Here is a 23,208-nt window from a genome sequence, read left to right as displayed (position 1 = left end):
GAGTAGAAGCTGCTTCTTCCAATCTTGTATTTGTCCACCACCATGAACTTGGCTGGAGCTTGGCTCCCGCGCAGCCAAGAAATGCTCAGTGCAGGCCAGGAAGAGAGTGAGAGAACAAGAGAAAGAAAAGAACCTGTCTATAGTCTAGAAAGAGGGGCTGTCCTTGGAAAGGGGACAGACAGCCCCTGCTCTAACCAACACACCAAGCAATGCTTGTGCATTTTGCATGAGAGAGCACATGGACAAAGCGTATAAACAAACTAAGTCTCCTTGTGGAGTTGACTGGTGTTTTAAAGCGCCAAGACTGCACAAACAACCCCCTTGCTGGGATTCAGATAATTTATTTAATGATGCAGAAATGAATATAGCCCCCATCCTTCCCAGGCTGCCCTGTATCTTCAGGGCTGACAGATTTTGTTTTGCTTAAGGAAGTGAGTGACACTTTTCAGAACTGAAGTGAATGTTAAGTCTCCCAATATACCTTTGTTTACCTCATACTTAATTTGTGTTAATCCAGCTCTTGAAATTATATACATTCTGATGGAAAGCAATTGCCAAGGCTGGCAACTGGCTGTGAGCCATTGCTAGAGAGAACACAAAGGGCTGCACATGATCTTTGGTCTGAACAGGTGCTACCATTCGTTCATCATGGTTGCCCACATCCAGACATAGCCCTTAAAGCATCCCTTAAATGTATCACTTAAAACTTTATAGTGTCTTGGCATTTCTCTGCATTAAAAAAAATTAGTCAATAGCTTTCAAAAGACGTTTGTATCTTCCTAGAACCTAGGCAGAGGGGACTGTCAAAAACCAAGCAATGGTAGTCATATACAGTGGTTTATTGCTACGACTTTAGTTTATTTTAATCATAGATACTACTTTAACTAGTCATAGCAAATTAAAATATTTAATGTGCAATAATTTGGCAAAATAAGAATGTGAGTGTGGCTTTGTTAAGGCAAATGCAGTACCTCAGGTATGTCCCTTTAAACAGGACTTCAGAATCTGTGAGGTCATTTTTAGCCAATCTTAATATTTATCAGTCATTTTTTACTCAGTAGCAGCCTGTTGTTTAGCATGCTGCTGGATTTGCCATGTGTCTCCCTTCCTCTCTCTCATTTCAGATTATGCTAGTTTTTTCTTGAAGTTTTATAACTTATCAGCTCCCTCACATTTCTTGCATTTGAAAACAAGGGTGAAAAATGCATGGAAGCCATACTATCTATGGCAGAGGTTGGTTGTTTCTGACTCTGGCCTGTATCTGCTGACTCTCTCTTTGGCAAGAGTCAGCTTTCCCTTTGAGCCTTACACTGTGAAGGCTGATAGTGTCTGCATCACTTTGTTGTAAAGGACATTTGCAGTCGTTGGCTTGCTTAAATTAATGCATTACACTTGAACTGCAGAGAACTCGTACTCTGTATTTTGTCTCCCTAAGCATTATTTGCCATTATAAAAGAAAATATAATTTATACTGCAATTAAAAATAATCAGACTGTTGATCTGAGCTTCCATTAAGCATATGTCTGTGCAAGAACCAATGCTACCACTGCTTCCAAGTTTGAACTTTTCTCCTAACTGTGAAGAGGACCAAGGAATTAAAACAACTGCAGAAAAACAAGCAAAGCCAACAATCACTCATCTGGAAGTACAGTATGTTGCTGTGGATTACAGGGGATTTTTTTTATACTGCACCTGCTCATCCCAGGTGGCAATATTTACAGTGAGATTTTGAGAAGTCTATTGTTCTAATTAAGTACTGTGTTCATAGCCAAACTGGTGACTGAAAAGCACCAAGCAAGATGTTCGTGAGATGGTCTGATGGTAGTTACCAACCCTTGTTTATACTTCCCTTGCTGTTGATTAGCTTAACAGGGCAGGATATGGCACTGCAGTGTAAGAACTTTGAAAGGAAAAGGAGAACAAGGGACTTCATCAAAGGAAAGAAAAATCCAAACCATTAAAAAAAAAAAAAAAAAAAAAATCACAATTTTGAGGTCTTGCTTCTTTAAAAAAAAAAAAAAAAAAATCACCTTCACCTTCTAATGGGAATTCTAAATTAATGTTCATTCTAAGTTTTTTGCACTCTCTGTAGTCTACCCAAAACCTGTGCACCATCCAAATACTATCTGAAAGAGCTGGAGAGAAAGTTTTAAAAAAGTACCCGAGCCTTGGACTGCCCCTTTGCAGAGAAATGCGTTTCTCCCAACAAGTAGTTGTTTTCCTTAGGCTAAGTCAATTTTTGTAATTAGAAGGAAAAAAATATTAGTGATCTCAAAAAGATTCCACAAAATAAAAGTACATTCTAGTATTTTCAAGCATTTCAGTTAGGTCTCCCTGCTTTTTCTTGCTTAGATGAAGACAGCAGAACCAGGGGAATGAAGAACTGTGATTCTTCTGGTCATGTTCAACATGAACTGAACATGCCATGGCTACCGTAAAAACACTAGATCTGATTAACATTAGTATACTAATATAGTATTAGTATACAGAACTATATTCATCCTCTTGGGAAGGAAGACATATTTTAAAAAAGCAGCCCTTGCTCTACTGAAATACAGATATAATAGAGGGCAGATCTAATTTCTTAGCTGTTAAAAAAAATAAATATCTGAGCTTCTAAAGAAAGGACTAAAAAAAACTGACAGCATTCTGGAATGGCAAGGTAACAGAACCTTAAATGAAAGGTGGTAGAGAAACAGGGACAGTCAAAAAGAGAGTAAATGTGAAAGTTTCTAAACTCCAAAAAACGTAACAAATTTGTTCCTAATACTCCATTTCAGATTTTCACAGTAATATTCTTCTAACAGATGGCTCCTTGATCCATAATTGTCTTTCTCTGCAAGACAATTTGAGACACATCAACACAGCACTGTGTAGAGGATGTCATACGAATTCGGTCCCCTTTGGAAACATCCAACTTTGTGGCATGTTATTTATTATTATGAAAGAAAGATGCACTACTGTTAACATTTGTACTTTTCACTGTAAATCCTGTAGTATTTAATGTTTCACATATAAAAAGTTGTGTCTTGGGATAAAGTGATTATGTGACAATCTCATTTTTAAATAATAATGCAGACACTCACTTGTGTGGTTATTCTAAATGTTCAAATACAATGAAAAATTAATAACAACATATTTCTAGGGCCTAAAGTTTTCCTATACTAGCAAGTAAGTTCTAAGATTGGTTGCTCTTCAAGACTTAGGGAGCTACTGCAGCAAAATCAATTGAAGACTACATAAGGCTACAAATATATCCTTCCTGTGGTCCTTTAGGCAGAAGTGCCAAAACCTGGTGAACTCAGTGAATGAAACTACGTTGTTATGCAAAAGTTGTCATTTTTGGTCCACCATGATTGCTGAGTGAGGAAGGGCTTAACAACTTGGAGGACATGGCCTCTGTTCAGCATTTGCAGAGAGCAAATTTACACAAAGCAGTGGGTATTATGTCTGGGAAAGGACCTCCAGACAGGTCTCCAAGCTCTTTTTGTTTAGAATATTTTCTTCTCAAGAAATTGTCATGTCATCTCAGAGAGACAACCATCCTTTCAAAACAAACAATGACTTAATTTCCCTGACTCACTGGCAAAAACCAAAAGTGGCAGACTTAACTGCAAGTGAAACTAAGAATTCACAGTTCTCTTTTAAACATTGATTCAAACTATAAGGAAGCCAAAAAGTCCAGGCAAAGCTCTAAATCAGATTCTGATCCCATCAATATTGGAGCCCAACTCAGTATTTCATCCTATGTAGCTGATACTACAACATGGACCGTTCTCCTTTAATGGGAAAAGCAGCATGTTTTCCAGCAGAAATCTTCACAGCCTGCTTGCGATACGGACAGGGCCTTTTAGTATTGTCAAGTCAAGACTGCTTTCCAAGGTATAAAGTTCAAGGGTTTGGTTTCTGTTGCTGTTTAAGAAGTTTTTCAAACTCTTATGGCTTCATTTGTGATCTTGGACCTGTGAAGGATAATAGGTTGGGAGTGTATCACTGCAGACAGACAACTCCTCAGTTCCAAGCTTCAAGTCAGCCTGCATTGGGTCGGATTCACCACTCAGAGCCGTGCAGTTTCTCAGCTGCAGTTCTTTGGTGAAGCAGAATTCAATCTGACCAATTGTTTGTGCTTTTTCACCCTAGAAACATAAGAGATGAGACCAGCTTGATGGGGAGAATAAATAAATAAATCAATTCTTCAGATATATTGCCTTACCTATAGAATACAGTAGTGTCTACTTGTATATCTGCCACTTGAAAAATGTGAAGGAGACAGGTACCAGAGGCATCCACTCTCAACAGCTTATAGCACATACTTGTCTTTAAGGAGCAAGCAGACAAGGAAATGCATTCCAAGAACATAATTCAGTAACAACTTGGAGAATCTGACTAATTAGTAAGTCTCATTATGAAATGCTGTGACAGAGACTATTTTACCATTTACCAAATCTGCACAGTACACAAAAGCTGTTCACCTTAATGATGAGCTCTGGCTGAAGTTTGTGAATATTGAAGGGTGTGTGTGACCCGAAAGCCACCTTTCACCAACTCTTTTGTAGCAGGATGGGAATTGAGGCAAAGGAAATTCTCCAAAGAGGAGAAAAAAATACAGATGCGAGCTGTCAAAAGTAGTGGAAATGTCATTTCTGGACTACAGAACAGACTAGGAAGAAAAGTATTGACCACAAGTAAGGCAAGCAGGCATGGAAGCCTTTCATGTGGGGAAGAAGATTATGCGAAAATCCCCCAGAATGCTCAGGCATGACAAAATGCATGTGGAAAAAAACTGGTTTTGAAACCACTAAGCAGGACAAAGACAAAAGTAACCGTGGTGGTGGGTTTTTTTGTTATTGTTGGTTTGGGTTTTTTTTTGGTTGTGATTTTTTGGGGGTTTTTTTAGGTTTCTTGTTGTGTTTGTGCAGGGGTTTTTTGGGGGTGGGGGGCTGGGGAGTGGGTGGGGTGCTTTTGTTTTTAAAGAAACCTAAGAATACAGCAGGTGTGTAATATGTTTTAAGAATGGAAGTACCCCTGTAAGGCACTTCAGGCATTGACATGGCTGGAACCTTGAAAAGGGCAACATTTAAGTAACTGGGGTGTACTTTCTCCTTTCCATTACCCATTAGCTTCAGCTGATAAACACAGGAGACTCTAGCTGTAAATTGCTTTCACATAATTTGAGCAGTATCCCAACTGTACTAAAAGCAATGGCAGACCTACAATGAACAGAGCTAGAAACTGAGATTTGTGTTAGCTCTGTATTTCTTCAGAATCAAGCGGTGGGTGAGTGCGCAACCCACATTCAACTCATAGTCCTCTGTTGCTTAAAGTAATGTAAAAATACATTTTAAAAATAATTGTAACCTAGAATTCTTTTTCACATGAAGAAACATCTGAGTATAAAAATCTCAGAGCACTACTAAAGCAAATGAGCTGACAACACACAAGCTATTAAACTCCAACAGTAACAGTATCTTGGCAAGTTTTCATAAAATTGTCGTCTGTGTATGGGCAATAACTCTGTCAAGTGTTTTGTAGTAAGCCACTTTTATCAAGCTGAGATAATAAAGAACCACTTGTAAGTGTGAAAGCTATCTCGTAGGTTTGGTTTTCTGTTTTCTTTTTGAATAAAAGTGGAGTAACCTAGCTCAACAAGGAAAGAAACAGCTATGCAGCCTGCCCATGTAGTTGTCCATATTACTATTTTGCTCCTTCAAAGGCATTTTTGGTTCAAGACACGATAACTTGTATTTTACACTATAACACACTGTTTCTGTGTACCACATTCTCTACTGCATGGTGATTCACAGTACAATCATTGGCAAGGAAAAGCAGAAAGAAATGGAAATTTTAGACACTGTTGGCTCAGAAGGAAAGACTACAATCATCCTGAACCACAGTGAAGCTCAAAATGCCTTTTTATACCTCTTCAGATTTTGAGAGCAACCTCAGAGACAAGCCCCTGAGCTTCTTTATTTCTGAAGGATTCTGTCCACTGAATAACTTCATGCAGAACACACAAGCCATGCCCAGCGAAGGGAAGACTGCTGTTGACAGGCAATACACTTGTCAAGGCCAACAGTCACTGGCTCCATTCAGCTTACTCTTGCTGGGTCTAGTAATTTGCTATATGACAATTAAGCTTTAGCAGAAGGAATGGAAAGTACTCAGCTACAGCAATACCTCTAGTGTGGTGGTTACAGCATTCATGAAACAGATTAAGGTTCAAATCTTTCAGGATAAGGAGACCTTTAAAACCCAGTGCTCCCACTTTCTGGGTAATTATACTAACTGCAAAGTTATTGGGTAAAGAATGGACACTGCCTCCACTAATGGTATTTCTGCATTAAGAAAAGGCTGTGGCAACAGTAACATAAGCTGGACTTGGTGCCAGTGTGTAAGCAATGTTTTTATTAGCTCAACTTCAAGAACTGAGCAACATGTAATCTGCAAAGATCTGGATACGCAAGGAACACCCAGACCTGAGTTTCACCATGCTGAAGATTTTTCACTGTATTTTTGTTTTTTGATAAAAAGTGCTCTTTTGTTTGTTTGTTTTTCAGTTTTGGGGAGTTTGGGAAGTATGTGTTTGTTTGGAGTTTTTACCTCTTCTGGAGGAAGACATTGGATCTTTGGCGTTACACCATAAAATCTCGTAAGGGCTTCCTTTATGGCAGTCATCTGAAAAATTAAAAAGCTTATATAAATTAAGTCACTAGCACATCTTCCAACAGCTCCCACACTTCTTAAGTTCACAAAAACTTTTAGATAAAACACAACCTTAAAGAACTATACAATTAAAAAAAGATCACTTATTCTCTAGAAATTACTTGACTGCTGCTGAAAAGTACATGCACCTGATTTTGTTTTATAAAAGACTGCCTCTTACCTGGTAATATGAACTGCTCGGCTTTATCCCAGCTTTCAGGAGACAACTGAAACAAAGATAAAACATTTTTCCATGGTTCCTGTATGCAAACGTAACTTTATAATCGTTAGCTAAACAGATAATCTTATGAGAACTTGTCAAGCATTACAGCAATGGGGAGCAAGGGAAAATTGTCTTCCATCCTCTACCAGGCCTAGGAAGGCTTCCCCTCTTCTGAAAGGCCTCCTCCCAACTCAACAGGGTGAGAAAAAACTCTTTCCACCACCTTAAGCTGAAGAGCTGGGAGAGCTGAGTCTTCAGACACAGCTAGGGGGAAAGGGCAATATTACTGTTGTTTGTGGGACCTTCAGGATGCTCTACTGAGTGCCAGGTAGGGCATGCAGTTTAATTGCTTCCTTTCCCCTGCCTTGAGCCATACCCCTGCGCTCTGGGCACCAGGAGGGGATGAAGGCAGACTTGTGAGGTGGTTCTAGGCATCCTCATGTTCTAACACAGGGTGGGCTTGCTGGGGTGGAAGGTGCACAGCACACAGAGAGAGACATGGTGTGTGGATCTGGATCAACGTCAGGGCAGACACATTTCCTAACAAATAGGTTTTTGAAGAGGAAAGGTTGTTTGCCTAAAAGAAACTAAGTAAAACTCAAGAACCTCTAGACTATATACCCCTTCCTTTAGATTCAGTCCTTAGAGAAGTCCACACTTCCAAGCTGACAGCAAGATTCAGGACTCAAGAGGTCCCAAGTCTTTTAAGTCCCAGCTTCTTCCATAAGGAGTGGGAATGTTCAGCATCTTGCAGGATTTAATCCATGAGTGTGGATAATGCTCAACCCTTCAAAGGTCAGGTCCTGCACAGGGGACATTTAACCCAGTTGACTAGAGACCTACCTGTTTGTCATTGGCTTTTGACTCTGGATATAAGGAAGCCAATAAAATAGATGATGTTCTGTCTTTCTAACAGGAGCCTGCATAATGTCCTCTTATTAATAATTTCCTTTTGGGAAACAATCTTTTAATCATTAACACTGCTTTTTCTCACTCAAGTATAAATGAAGTACAACGAGAACATTAGCAGTCTTTATCCTTTTCAATAAAGATTAAATTAATTATGTTCATTTTTACAATGGAGAATATGCTCTGAGCAATTAATTTCAGTATGTTTCAGTCTCTATTCTTTTTCAGTGTTACACATGCTGATATAGAGTCACATAATTGGTCACTGTGCCATCTGTAACATATTTTAGTCACACCATCGCAGCTACTCAGGCAATTGACTTATTAGACATTATTAATTTTAACACTACATATGACATGCTCTTAAGCACTGTGTCTAGGAAAACCTGATTCAGTTTTACAAGACACTTACAAAAATAAGAGGTGGGGTGGGAGAAAGACATATTTCCTTTGTGCACATGCAAAGCAAATGAGACTTTGTTAGGAGATTGCTTGGACAAAATACTGAAAGAACATGAACAGGATTTTTTTTTTTTTTTTTAAGATATGTTTCCAGGTAAAGAAGAACTTATTTCCTCTGTCAGATACCTTCACCTTATACAGAGAGACAATTCATGGTCAACAAATCAGAGTCAAACATTCTCCCACCCATACCATACTGATTAAGAAAGGACTCTGGCCTTCTGGCATTCACCTGCAGCCAGAACACGTACATACAGCACTTGGACAAGCCACAACATTCCCATTAAGATTTTGTATCCGGAACGGCCCGTGCTTTGGAACCACGAGCCCCTAGGACAAAGCAAGAGTGTCACAACGGGGTTGTTTCAGAGGACAGCAGAGGGCTGCCTGCAGCAACCACACATGGCCCTTCAAGACACCCTCTCTTGCTGTCACCTCTCAGCCTCTTCCCGGGATGTTCTGAACAATTTTGCCTGCAGCTTGTCCTTTCCTCTGAGCAGAGCACTGTCTTTTCTAAGAACAAGTGTCCGGGCCTCAGTATGACTTAGAAGTTTGGGGGGTTTTGTCACTTGATTTAGAAGTTTACAGGCACCATAGTTTTTGGTAGCGAGATACAGCCAATACAGCTTCTCAAAATTTACTGGCTCATATTGTCTAAAATGATGCTGTGAAGCACACTGTCAGCTTACCAGACTCTGAAGTGACCAGAGACATGCTTCTCAGAGTAGATAACCCTTCTTCTGAACTCCAGTACTAAAATTAATCTACTCTAATACTCATTTCCCTCTGCCATCAGATTTTCAGACTTATTTTTTTAGGTTATGTTGGAAACTTTTAAAAACTGTTTGAAATAAGAAGCAGACCACCAAGTTAATTTACGTACCTGTTAAGATCAACATGCTGGTAGAGTTCTAAGGCTTTACCAAAGTATTTCCTCTGAGAGTTAAGGACCTGAAGCGTGGCTGCACAAGTGCCATGTTTCTCCCACTCATGTTTCCTATAGGAAGATAGAAAAATATAAGTTTTATAAAACATTATTTGCAGATATATGTGCTGCACAAGCTAGCCAATATGTATCTGAAAGGCTACATGCATGAAGTAGGACACTGCATTCAAAAAGTACTGCATGTGTAAAAAACAAAATCAAGAAAGATCACTCCCACCATTTCAATTACAGAAACATCTGTATGTTTTTATTAGAATCATTTACCAATATATTTTGGTCCTAACAGGAGAGTAAGGAAGAAGCCCAACAAGTTCCTCATTATGGCTTGTAACATCAGACTAAGAAAAAACTCTTTCAGACAATAAGTTGCATTAAAAATATATAAATGAGTTGAACAATTGGCATCTGCAAGATAGAGACTTTTCAAGTTAATATAAGAGCTGTAGAAAATAAAGGAGAGGATGATCTAATGGTTTGGATATTATTATGGACCTGGGACATTCAGAATCAGTATTCTGTTTTCCTATAAATTATGTATATGAATTTGTGCGGAAGTCATTTATAGTTCAGCCCTTCAACTGTTATCCCACCAAAGGGATAACACTCTTCTCCTCCCCACTATCAGCTGTCTTTTTAAGACTGGACAGAGCAAAGTGAGGAGATAAGATGGATACTGATGTGGAATAAACCATTACTTCATTTCAAAGCTGAATAAGAGAACTTTGTGTCAAAAGAGCATGAAAAAACCTTATCAAGTCAAAAGCGCTGTTCAGGTGATTCTTTAGATTAAGTTAGCCCAAACAGTTTGGGTGCTTGGTTTTTTCAGCTGTCTCCTTTGAATCAGCTTGTTTTTGAAATAATTAAATGAAGCAATTTATGTAGTAAGTATGTATCATGCTCTTATGATACAAATGTCTCTTGGTGTATTACAGAGAGATGTTTGGAGGTTAGATTGGTAAGAATTTGCCTAGAAAATGAGTATTTCTAAACTTTGTATAAGTTTTAATGGAGTCCTTTATGTTAAATACATTTTCAAAGCACTACAAATATTTCAGAACTAAATAGACTAACCCTTATTTTAGGTGGAACAGTAAAACTACACAAGCTGCTAAGACAAGGCTGTTGCCTCAACTTTTACTTTGGCCTATGGCAGTATTTTCACAGGGCTGCTCTCAAGTCCTGTTTCTATTCCACCATCAAGTCTTCTAATACCATGGAACAGAGTCCAAAAGAAAGCAATTCTTGCAATTTTATGACAAACTGAAATAGGACAAAAAAATGATGCAAAGCTCAAAATATATTTCTATCAATCCTAAAGTCTACTGAAAGACTAAACAGTGTGATCTTTAACAAGGCCACCTGTGGATTTAAGGGGCTGGGGGATGGTTCGTTTTTTTTTTTTTCTTCTTTCTTTTCAAATTTTCATGAGCCACTCGTATTAAGTATGTATCAGTTCAACAGATGTACACAAAAAGTTATCTAATCACAAATTTCTGCCACTACCATAGCATTCTCTGACCTTATGATGCCATAAGAACCTCATGGAAAAGCAGAGAAGCACAATGAGAACTATTATTGACTTAAAATCCTGCATTTGAATTGTCCATGCATATTAAAAACTTCCGATTTTTCTTAAGGAATTAAAACACTTTAAAAGAAGTTATGTTTGCATCTAGAGAAATTCGTACTCTACCTCGGAACAGAGAATGAATGAAGCAACAATGGCATCAAGAGATTTGAAGTGGGGAGTATGTGCATTACTGGAAGGTTTTCACTATACATTACCAAATTTAGCCTTGTAGAGTTCTCATCTCAGCTGTAACACTCTACTCAACTATATGTCAAGTGAATTGTTTACTGCCTGGAGGAATCCTCTTCATGTGAGCCAAAGAGCAGATTTCCCAACAAGGGGTTTGAAATTACTGATAAGAAAAGACACCACAGTTTTAAAGAAAATGGAAGCTCTTTTAGGGATAAATTTAGCAAGAGATACTGAGCAGTTAGCTTGGACCAGAAGAAGACAGAAGTCAAATCCAGAGGGCTACTGGAACAGCAGTGAACTGGTGGCACGGCTTTGCATGTAGCATGAAAATTTTTCTTCAGAGAATATATGCATGCATGTGTGCAAAGCTAACGGTAAAGTGTTGTGCCTGTCTTTTGAAGGCTTTCAGTAGTACTAGTATTTAAGTGTCCTGCTGTTTCTAGAAAGAAGGCAGAAACAGAGGGACAAAGAACTGATGGTGCTCAAGCAGCATATTATTGCTAACACAGAACTGCTATTGGAGTGGTTGGATCCAGTTCACACTGATCACAGGGCCCAGGCAACAGTCGGGGGGATCACAAGTGAAAATACACAGACCTACCCCCAGACAGTGCCCATGCATCATCAGCTGCAGCAAGCCAAGAACATACCAAGCCCAAGTTTTTTAACCAGTCCTGTGAACTTCCAGAATGGAGAGCTCCTCTAGGGTCACCGCAAAGCAATTACTGAAATTTTAAGATGACAACTCTTGACAGTGTTACTTTATTTTACAGCACAGCCACATGGAAAAAAAAAATGCAGATACAGATAATTCTGACCATTCAGCACAGGCATATGAAATGTCACCTTCACTTCTTCCATTTAAATGCAAACTGAAGAAGTAAGGAAATGAAGGAGCTGCAGGTATCTGGCAATAACATAAAACAATGTGTTTAGAAATCAAACAATTAATGTGTCAATGTTATTTACTGAGACACATTTTCCTTCACCTAGATCACAATAAGACAAGGTAATTCTCCTCGATCCTCAGCTCACAGAAGAGTGGCACGTGGATAGAGAATGTAGATGCCTATATTCATGAAAGTCACTCATCCTTCTGTACCTCTCATACCCATGAGCTAGGCAATAGCACACAGCACATATACTAGCTGCCAGAACTTTGCTGAACAGTTTTTCGTCCCTACAGGACACAAGTACTTTGGCAGGCACACAGGAATGGGTCTTACAGCACTAGATTGCATTCCACTATATAACTTGTGATTCTCTACCATTTTCTCTATGGTGCTGCTAAGAATAAATGTTACAATTGCATACCTCAGCAATAAGTCCTACAGATGAAGTATTAGGGGACTGCAGAAATGCAAAGGAATTACATTGGTACAACTCAGCTGTGTGGAAAAAAAGCTGAACGTCAAAGAGATTTTGCTTCGTGTTATATACAACAAAGGACAGAGTTACCCCCAAGCACAAAGTCATGCAGATGTGACAGTCAGGAGCATATCAGGTGCGTCCAAAGATTACAGACTGACTCATTATTAGGGTAGGAACAAAGAAGGTCTGTAAAGCACAACTGCAACTGCTGCCCACAAAATGTAGATTAGGGACACCCAGCTGTACCATAGGCTAAACACTGATTCCTTCTTCTGTATCATATGTATAAACTAATCCTCAAGGGAATTCTCTTGGTCTGGAAATTTTTATTTGGCCCAAAAAATTATTAATGACTATAAAAGGGATTATTTCAGTTAATAAATTTTGAGGTACAAAGCACACATAACCCTTTGTCCTGTAGTAAGGCATTTTATCCTGTCCAATTCAAACTCTTAGGTGGCAGCTGTCACAGTTCATAAGTTAACAAGGTGAACAGTGATGTGCAATTATCTTTACAGAAACAACCACAGCCATCCTAAAATCACCAGGAAGATTCCTTACCTACCTTTTTAAGCCAGGGCTACAGTTAGAGATAAAGCCAGGAAGAAACATATTACACAATTATAGCAGTCTTGGAAAACCCTGATGACATATGCTAAGATATTAAATATGCATTTTGCTTTTCACTGCTCATGCTCTTTACCTAATTAAGATGCCTTTAGTCTGTAACAACGAAAACTGTGAACAGTCAGTCTTACTTTCAGGTTCTTATTTCTGCTGTATTGGGATTTTTACACTACAGAGATTCTTGATTTTTAATTTTTTTTTTTAAATACAGTATTTTAACTGAAAGGAGCTGTACAACAGGATCTTACTAGCTTTCAGCTGGCTTAAGAGCTTGCATTTACAAAATCTGCAGTTAAAGCTGTCAGTTACAGTGCACTTGTCACCTTACTGAAAAGGAGTAAATTACTCTGTCAATCAAAATATGTGTTATAACCTGACTTTTGTATTGCTTTTATGATATTTGTAATTATATATCCAGGTACTGAAGTAAGTGCTATTTGCTAGCCTTGAACTGAAAGGGAAAAGGTTGATTTTATCTGTTCATACCTCCTACCTACCAAAATATCTCTGTTAGTAAATAAGGACTGGTAGGCACCTGTTTTTATGAACAGGTAGTGGGCAGGGCAGGGAGGTGCTAGATTTATGACACATTTTTCTTATTCTAATTCCAGGAACAGTTTAAGGTGTCATAAACTTGTGGTACCACAAAAAGAAGCAGTCATACTCTCCCTGGCACAGTGCAAGAAAAGGAGTGGAGGGAAGAAAAAGTGAGACCACCACTTTTGACAATTACAATTTAGGTTCCCCTCAGACACTTGTGGAGTGTTCAAGACTCTGAGGACCATCCTTATCCAGCGACTGGTCCATCTGTCAAATCCACGTCTCTCCAATTCAGAGACAAGGATGACATGTGGGACAGTGTCAGATGCTCTGCATAAGTCGAGACAGGTGTCACCAGTTGCTCTTCCCTTACCACCAACACTGTAACCCCATTGTAGAAGGCCACCAAATGCATTGAGCACAATTTGCCCTTAGTGAAACCACATTGCCTGTCACCGTTCACCTCCTTGTCTTCCACATGCACTAGCACAGTTTCCAGGCTCCATGATCTTGCTGGGCACAGAGATGTGACTGACTGGCCTGTAGCTCTCCAGCTCTTCTTTTTTCCCCTTTTTTAAAATGGGGGTTATGCTTCCCCTTTTTCAGTGAGGAGGAACTGCCATGACTTCTCAAATATGATGGATAGCAACTTAGCCACTTCATCTGCCAGTTCTCTCAGGACTCATGGATGCATCTCATCAGGTCCCATGGTCCTGTGCATCTCCAGGTTCCTTATATGGTCTTGAGCTTAATCTTCTCCTACAGTGAGTGGTTCTTCATTCTCCCAGTCATTCTGCATCTTGGGCAGTGTGGCTGGAGCCCTTGCTGGTGAAGACTGAGGCAAAAAAGTAACTGAATACCTCAGTCTTCTCCATACCCTGAGCAACGAGATCTCCTGCTTCCTTCTGGAGAGGGCCCACATTTTTCCTAGTCTTCCTTTTATCACCAACGTACCTATAGAAGCTTTTCTTGTTGCCTTTAATGTCCCTGGACAGATTTAACTCTATCAGGGCTTTGACCTTCCTAACCCATTATCCGGCTGCTCAGCTTCTCTGTATTCCTCCCAGGCTACCTCCCTGTCCTTGCTTCCACCCGCCATATGCTTCCTTTTTCTGTTTGAGCTTGTCCTGGAGCTCTTGTTCATCCATGCAGGCCTCCTGGTGTTCTTACCAGACTTCTCCTTTGTCAGGATGCACCACTTCTGAGTTGGGAAGAGGAAATTCTTGAATATCAATCAGCTTTCTCGGGTCCCTCTTCTCTCCAGGGCTTTATTTCATACTACTTGCCAGGCAGACCCCTGAAGAGGCCAAAGTCTGATCTCCTGAAGTTCAGGGTAGACAAGAGGCTAGGATGATCCAATGCATCCTATTTTTCCATTTCCATGTTTGTGAGAAAGCCCAAAAGATAAGGTATCTCAAGGCCAGCCACACAGTGAAGCCAGCTAGGAAGAGAAGCCTGGAAGCTGCTCTTTCAGTTAGCTGTGGCATCCCAGGAGTGCTACTGCTATTCACATTTAATGTGTCAGCAGCAGCTGTTTCTCCTCCATGGGGACAAAGGGAAGAAACACATTCTTTCTCTCTCTCTAAGTTTCATTTCTCCAAAACCTCTGTCATAGCCCTCTCCAACAGCTGCATTTTGCAGGTGCTCTAACAAGAAAAAAGGTTTATTTTGTAAATGAGACTGACAAGACACACTGCTTTCAGTGGCCTCCCAGATACTGCTTTTCATGTACAACATCACACCTGAAGAATTACTAACTCAGATGGATATTTTTATAATATCCAAAATACAATTAGGTTTTATTGTACTCACCAGAACTGGGTGCGATTCAGAGATGAATGAAGCACATCGGGCCAATACTGTCTCATGTCTGATATAAGATCCTAAAAATATCACAATTAGTAAAGGCAGCTACAGTGTTGAAAAGCTATTTCTTACATCATCTACATATATCGATACATTTTCTAGAACTGAAGCTTCATCTTTCAACATCCCCAACCGAAACATTTATTCTCAAAAAAAGAAAAGGTCTTTTTCCCCAATATTCTGAAAGTGCTGTCATTGGAGGTAACAGACAGGTACAACTATCTAAACATCTGAATGTACGAATACAGACACACTGCCTCAAAGTAGGATCTTCCTTCAGCTGTCCCTGAAGAAGTTCTTCAACCATGCAGCTTTTCACATTTGTTGGCTCAAGCCTCCTATTTCAGTTTACAACACATTTGAATGAAATAAAGATTTGTATTTTTTTGATTAAAAAAAAAAAAAAAAGGACTAACAGAAAAAATGTACTCTGAACTCTTATTTTCTGTGTTCTGGCTTTGCAGTAGAAAATGGAAGACAGAATATGGACTGACTGTAATCTCTTTTTCACAGGTACTTTTTGCCACTGCAGATCCACCACCTATGCTCTCTATAATTTTTTAAGGAGGATGTGGCTGAACCACGTGTCTACAAAATTAAGTAGGAACAGCTGCTAATGATCACGAGCACTGCAACTTCAAGTAGTACCAGAAGCACCTAATGAATTTGTGGAGTCCTTAAAAGAAGTCCATAAAAAAAAGTCTCAGCAAACACTAAGAGTGATACATTGTAAGCTACAGATTTTGCATATAGGATGTGCAAAAGCAATTGCACTCAGCTCTGCTCAGTATGACTGGTTTTGTTTTAAATAATTACCTTGATCTCAGTAACATTGAAATGCCATGTCCTATTACACTCTTCAGTTTTGTCAGGCCTAAGGAAGCAAAATAAAAGTGAAAAAAAGATGTCTCCTAACTCACTAATGTTAACTAACAGCATTCTATTCTATATCATTAGCTTGAATTTTAAATATGCAAGATTATAGCTAGAGATTTTATTTAAAAAAGGAAATAAACCATCAGCATCTACCGTGTTTTAGAAGTAAAAATTCAAGACATTAATTATGGCCAAAACATTTCCCAGAAAGAGGCTCTTTCTTAGGCCCTCCAGTCCCTCTCACTCTGTGCAAAAGTCATACAGGTGGAGTAAGTGATACAGAAAGGTCTTGCACAAGATGTCACTAATGACACTGACCTCCTGAACCACTGCACTAAGCAACGATTCTGCAAGTATCACCAGGACACACACTGGTAATCTAGACATAATGCTGTTGACCTTTCCAGGATACCTAGCTTAAGCTCCTGTACTGAATTATTTCCTTGCATTTGTCAGAAAAACCTTTGAATTGCTACCATTGGCATCAATTCCAGTGAGTTGATTCTTTTGAAGCAAATTAGTTTTTCCTGTACTTTTGCAATATTTGTGTTAAGGTACTTAAAGCCACGAGCAGTCATGAGACATTAACAAATTCTGTGTACTCAGGAAGAAAGAAAAAAAAAAAAAAAAAAAAGGGGAAACCATACTTCCCTTTCTGTTTGAGAACATTACTGATCTTACAAGATATATAAATAAACTGCTAATGTGGCAAGAGGATTTCAGAAGATCTGCAAGTCATGAGATACAGAAGTGTATTTCAAGCTTTGTATCAAACCATAAGGTTTTGATTTCCAACAAAATAAAGGCTTTTGTTTCAAGGAAACATAAAACCTGACAGACTAAGCCCTCGAAAAAAAGCACTAAACATCCTGGTACAAACTTGATTTTCCTTTCTAGGCTGAAATAAAAACATTCTCTGATCATACCACAGTCCATGGATTGTCCAGTACTCTGGAGGGTCTTGACAATCATTAGCACTCATCTATGGAAAACAAAAATACAGAATATTTGTTATATGTGTCCAGGGATAATGGCTTAGAGAAAAACTAAAAGCTCATTCACTGGTGGTCCAAGGCTCTAGTGAGACATGAAAACTTCTGCTTGCCCAGATAAGGACCTGGTGAACTCCAGTTACTTGAAGCTGTCATGGATCGTGCCATTTCATAGAGACTAACTGGCATTAAAATTTTGAAACAGATCAAGTGAATATCAAGGGGCACCCTGAACAGACAGTGTAAAAAGACAACAAGGGACAGATTCTGACATAATATAAAGTATCTTGATCCATGATAAACGAATGGAACTAAATCTGCATTTAGCATATTCCAGGTGGCAGTTCTCTGTGTTGTTCTCATCATCAGATCTTTTAAAGGAGTGGAGAACCATTAAAACAAAACCCACAAAATAAACTATAACAACAGACAAGCACGCAACCATCTTTAAACATTCAGTAGTTTTGTTGTTGTATTAAAAGAGAAAAATAGAAAGAAGTGATGACATGTATTGCTTATTCAAAGTAAAATGGTTAGAATATATTTTTTAAATATTTTGACTTGAGGGACAAGGGAATGGAGAGAAGAGGAAAGTCTATATATTCCTACAAAAAAAAGCCCCCAGTCAAAACCTTTGATCATGAAGGAAAAATAGTCTATACATTAATTATTCATTAGAGCAGAGTACATATTCCTGAATAAAACCAAAAAAATCCATGTGCACACATCACAGAATACCATTACAGTATTTCCCCTGATTATTCTGCTTAGTAATTATGGCTCTTTTTACTAAACACTTTTTGCCATTAAATAACAACCTCCTCAGACTTTCTTTCCGCCTAATAGCAGCTTTCCTTTCTGGCTCTGCATCCTGTCTTAATTATGCCACAATGCCTTTTATGTGATGCCAGAGCAAGAGCAGAGTGTAGACAAGAGCAGAGAAAGGCCTGTAATCTCACTAATTGCCTTCCACATGCCACAGGCCAGTGGCAGCAAAACTGCAAACTCTGCAAGACTTTCTTATTCTGTGCCCATTTCCTTCCTCTCCTGTCTTGCCACCAATAATAGAAGCAAATAAACCCAGCAACAGCTTTTTTTCCTGAAAGGAATATTTTCAACACACACTGCAAACACCTAAACAATATTGCTGTTGTGACACAAGCTTTGTGGAGCTGAAAGACCTCAGCTATCTAGATCAAAATACAGCAAATTAACAGCCAGCAGCTAATGGATCATAACCTGAAAACAGCCTGACAGCAAATCGACTTGCTCAACCGAGGGTGTTAACAAGAACAGTGCAATTGTGCTCCTTACCCAATATTTAATTGCAGTTCTCAGATGTGCTAAAGGAAAGCCTGGAGTATTTTAAATTTGGAGTAAGCTCTCGCCTATCACTGCACTAACCTTATTAGCAGTTTCTTCTATGCATTTCATCAGGCTCATGGTGTTACCCTGCGTACTGGCAGAACTGTGAGGCCAATGCAATCTACAACGCATTAGTTCACACTTTGTGTGCTTTGGCCAGCTTCATCCATCCTCCTTTTTAATTCTAGCCATAGCATTTTTCCAATGCTCATTTTAAATCAGTATCATAAAACAAACAAACACTAATCTGAGAAGCTGGGTACCCCTGCTGCTTCTGCAAAAACACTTCTTGTCAGCATTCTTGTTTATCTGAAGGATTAATTCAACCTCGGGCAACTGTTGATTTGAAACAAGAGTTACAAACGTGTATTTTCAAACAGGCGTTGAACTCCAGAAAGCCTTCTATATCTAGATTAATTGGGAAAAGGAACATTGTTTTCTCCTGTTTTAAAGCAATGTGAAAATCAAACCAACCCAAATTAACTTTATGTGATCTGTAACACCGAGAAAAGTGCCACTGAGTCTTTACAGCACCCACCACACTAAGAGGGAATGCTGTAGCAGAGAGATGAGTCTGTTTGTAACAGCAACACATCAGACAAAGAGCGGCTGCCATGAGCGTGGAAGTTCCTTTCACCTCTGAAATGCCAAACTGTCACAGAAGTGTTACCTGTAGAGCTGCCCAAGTTACAAATCCCTTGGTACAGCAGCTTGTACATAGGAGAGGTGTTACCAGATCACATACAGATATCCCAAGTTTAAATAGAAAGCCAGCTTCTGGGAAGTGAAATATTTAATACTGCTCTCCCTTTCAACCACCCTGTTTAAGTAGGCCACCTGTTTAATTAAGATCAATTTTAAGTGTTATTTTGTAATGAAACATCACAACTGCTATGAAAAAATCATTGCTTTTGAAACTGTGGAGAGAGTTCACCTCTTCAATTTCTCTCCCCCAAATACTGTGTAATTATTCACTTTCTTCCCTCCCCCCAGCCCCTGGGGTAAAACCAATCAACGAATTAATGAAATCAATCAGGTTGTTGAAAAAAATTGGGAGAAGGGAAATAAAACAAATTTAGTTCTTGTTGAACACTTTTCATGTGTTTATCCTTGCAGAAGATAAAGACACACAAAAACATCTAAACCAGACTGTATACACAGACAAGTTGGAGGCATAGATTAAGATTTATTTTATGAGTTGCATGGGCATTTAGGAAAATACTTTCTTTTGTTCCAAAATAACATATGTCAAGAGCTAGACTCACCTTGACGCACCTGGCTTAATATACAAAGAAAGAAATAAAGGTATTCCTTCATCTAATGAACTTTTTGATCTAATGCCAGATCACAACAGCATACTCCCCTCACCTCAGTCACTTTAATTCTTTCTATATTATGTAACTACTACTATTTTTACAAAAAAAATAAAAAATATCATTTCTAGTCTTCCTTTAAGCCTTTGCTATAAAATTATTGCCAAAGCCTGAATTCAGCAAACTTTTTATCTCATATAAAAAATAATACATTTCATCAGCTGCTGAACACTACATTCAAACTTGAATTCAGGCTCTTCTGTTCACTGTTCACCAGCCCTATTCTGTTGTCCTGCCTTTGATTCTTTCATTTGATCAGCACATATGTGCAGTAAAAGGCAGATGACAGCAGGGTTTAGCACCTATTTCTGTGTCATCCTTCCCATTCTCAACAGAGGACGAACTAAATAACCTACAAACTTACACCAGATTTTCCCCATTTCATAAGGAAACACCCACAGAAGATTTTATCATTTTACAGTCTCCAAGATGCAAAAGCTGCAATAATATTTCTCTTCTTAAATTCTTGAATTAAAGATTTTCACAACTCCATAATGAGGGAGAGGGGAAAGTCCCTCTTCTTACCCTTGAGTTGTTCCTATTTCCACCTAACAGGATTCACATTAATTTGTGACCAGAAAGTTTAAGTGTGACATGAATTAGACACATGAAGTTCAATTAATTGTACCACAGGCACGATTTTTTAAGGGAACATTAAATTTATAATCACTTGAGGTCTGTGATTTTAGCCTGGATATTTTTGTAGAAGACATAGTCACTTGAGGTCAATTATATGGTACTGGAATTTCTAATCATATGATAAGGAAGAACATCTCTCCTTCCTCCTTCACTCACTGCAGCAGTCAGTAGTTAAGCCCTGGGGTTATCATTGCTTCGATGATACTACTTTATTTTAACAGGTTAGTTTAGAAGATATGATTACAAAACACTTTCTAGTTTCATTGTGCTGATCACACTCAGTATTAAAAAGCACCAGCTGAACACATAGGTTAAAACATAGGAAGAGCTGGAAGATGTATATTCTCAAATTTCTGGCATGCTGAACTATGCCCACTAAATTTTAAAAGAGACCTTTCAGGCCTTCAAAAGCCTGAAAAACTTTTTGAACATGGATATGCAAAACAGGGAGGGATTAAGATGTAGGTCATCCACATACCTATCAAGAACATGGTATGTAGCGAGGTAGTCTGTAATCAGGTTCCTTCATCTATGAAGCATAAACTAATAAGTAGTTGCACAAAGTAGTGCCTTGAAGGTTCTTTACTTAAATTCTCTAATGAGTTTTGCAGTTTCCTTAACCCAACTCTTTTTCCTTTCAACATCATGTCAACAGTTTTAAACTGAAGAATGACATTAAAAATATTTCGTGCCTGAAATAACATAGCAGTCATACATAAATACACTGAACATGCAGAAGAATCTATGTACTTTTAAAAAAGCTCTCAGCTGAATTTCGGAACTTTTCTTACGTTAATGTTAGTGAAAAGAAAGCTGTTATGGAAGTACAGTTGAGATTCTGTTTCTTTATATGACTTAGTGATGTGAAACTGGGCAAAAGGTCACGTAATATGATTTTAATTTCAGTTTTTCTTTACCCTTTTGGAATACCTCTGTCAAACTCTTACTACAGAAGATCATAAGGAATCAACAAAGTGTAAGAAAGCCTACCTTTTCTGATGCTTAATATATTCAATTATTCATTACAATTTCACTGAAAGGTTATTTCTCTATTTACCACTAGCACTACCCTAGAATTAAGAGTAGTAGCCAGCATTAATATACAGTGGGAAAACTAGTTGGTGGGATTTTTTTTGTTTGACTGATTGGTTTGTGGGTTTTTTTGTTTGTTTGTTTGTTTGTTTGTTTGTTTTTTAATTATTTTTTTAACTGTTTGAATCTCATTCACGTAAGCAAGGGTTTACACTGCTACTGACTCTGAACGCCCACTTGTGCTGGGCACTACAGACTCCTGAACACCAATATCACTGCTTGAAGTCAGTAACAGTGATATTTACTCAACAGAACATCAGACATAAATTGCATCAAATCTGCCCTTATTCCCCCCTCAAAAACAGGCAAACAAACAAAACCCAGAACAGTGACTACTCCTTTGTCTCAGTTAATTGTGCAAATCTGAGTTTCATTATTGATACTTCCCCTCCACATTTAACTAATGTAAAGTACATCTACTTTCTCTCAGAATTTTACGCAGTATGTGACTTTTGCTGCTACTCCTTTTATTTGTAATTCCAAAAATAGGAATGAGAAATAAAAAAGTACCTAAAGCACAAAAAGTAAGATTCTAATATTGTAATAAGTAAACCTAAGTCTCCCAGAATTAGGACCTTTTTGGCTGCAGACACATTCTGAAGCTTCTCTATTATCCACAGGGTTCTCTACCCTTGTTTCAGCAAATCTGATCACATCTTCAATTTTGAATTATGAGAAGATGCCTTCGAGTATTTCCAGCACAGGCAAAATGTTCTACTTATCAGATGGTAGCAGGCATTTATTAGCAAAAGGGGCATAAGTAGTACACTTCCTAGCTGTGCTTTTGACAGACGTACCTTGGAAAGTTGGGTTCATTTTTAGTTCCCATCCCTCAAATACAGAAATGCTGAGAGACACCTGCCATAACAGCTTTATAGCTTTTCCTGACTGAATTAATATTTGATGACTTTATTAAAATGCTGGAGAAAACATTACAAAGCTAAAACTTGTGCAGCAGACAATTCAAGTACTAATCTGCCATCTTCAGTTAGACAAGGCAGGCAAGTCTCCTTATAGAGTCTGATCAAAGTCTAGGATTAAGTTTACAGCTAACAAGATATCACAAAATATATAACAAGCAATTAAAGCTTAGTGTACAGTATGTCCTACACTGACTACTATATCTGTAACACACCAGAATCCTGTCTTGTTTACTGCTACTCTGGAGTGCAGAAGAAGTAGCAAAAGTTGCACCAAGATCAGCAAAAGCCTTTATAAAGATATAAGGGCATAAGCAACATTAATGCTTGATGGGCTTTGTTCATTCTGTTTTCAAACATGTATTGTCAAAGGCTATCTTTGTTACGATAGAAGAGAACAAAACACAAAAATCTCACCTTACATACAGTCACTGGCCAATGATGAGCAAGATACAGCTTTTTCCAGGTATGAGGATGGTTGTCACTGGAGAAACACAGACAAATCTATTTTTTCTCAAGCATTTTAAGAAGACCAACACCCTC

General features: G+C 38.5%; 1 protein-coding gene across 4 annotated transcripts in view; it reads right to left on the bottom strand.

Moving 5' to 3' along the window:
• Nucleotides 1-325: 325 nt before the first annotated feature.
• The window catches only part of RNASET2 (ribonuclease T2), a 31,227-nt gene continuing 8,344 nt past the window's right edge, over nt 326-23,208 (bottom strand). For all 4 annotated transcript variants that reach the window (XM_042795596.1, XM_042795597.1, XM_032996914.2 and 1 more), the window contains exons 3-10: nt 23,083-23,149; nt 17,211-17,266; nt 16,225-16,282; nt 15,355-15,425; nt 9,180-9,293; nt 6,884-6,929; nt 6,601-6,675; nt 326-4,136 (exon numbers count right to left, since the gene is read on the bottom strand). In XM_042795596.1, the coding sequence (XP_042651530.1) occupies nt 3,945-4,136; nt 6,601-6,675; nt 6,884-6,929; nt 9,180-9,293; nt 15,355-15,425; nt 16,225-16,282; nt 17,211-17,266; nt 23,083-23,149 (679 nt within the window). In that variant the 3' untranslated portion in view covers nt 326-3,944. The remainder of the gene's footprint in view (nt 4,137-6,600; nt 6,676-6,883; nt 6,930-9,179; nt 9,294-15,354; nt 15,426-16,224; nt 16,283-17,210; nt 17,267-23,082; nt 23,150-23,208) is intronic.

The sequence above is a fragment of the Tyto alba genome, unplaced genomic scaffold, assembly GCF_018691265.1.
Source record: "Tyto alba isolate M040663 unplaced genomic scaffold, T.alba_DEE_v4.0 Super-Scaffold_22, whole genome shotgun sequence".
Classification (NCBI taxonomy): domain Eukaryota; kingdom Metazoa; phylum Chordata; class Aves; order Strigiformes; family Tytonidae; genus Tyto; species Tyto alba.
Note: the sequence above shows the minus strand (reverse complement) of the source record. Positions and strands in the feature narration are given on the sequence as shown.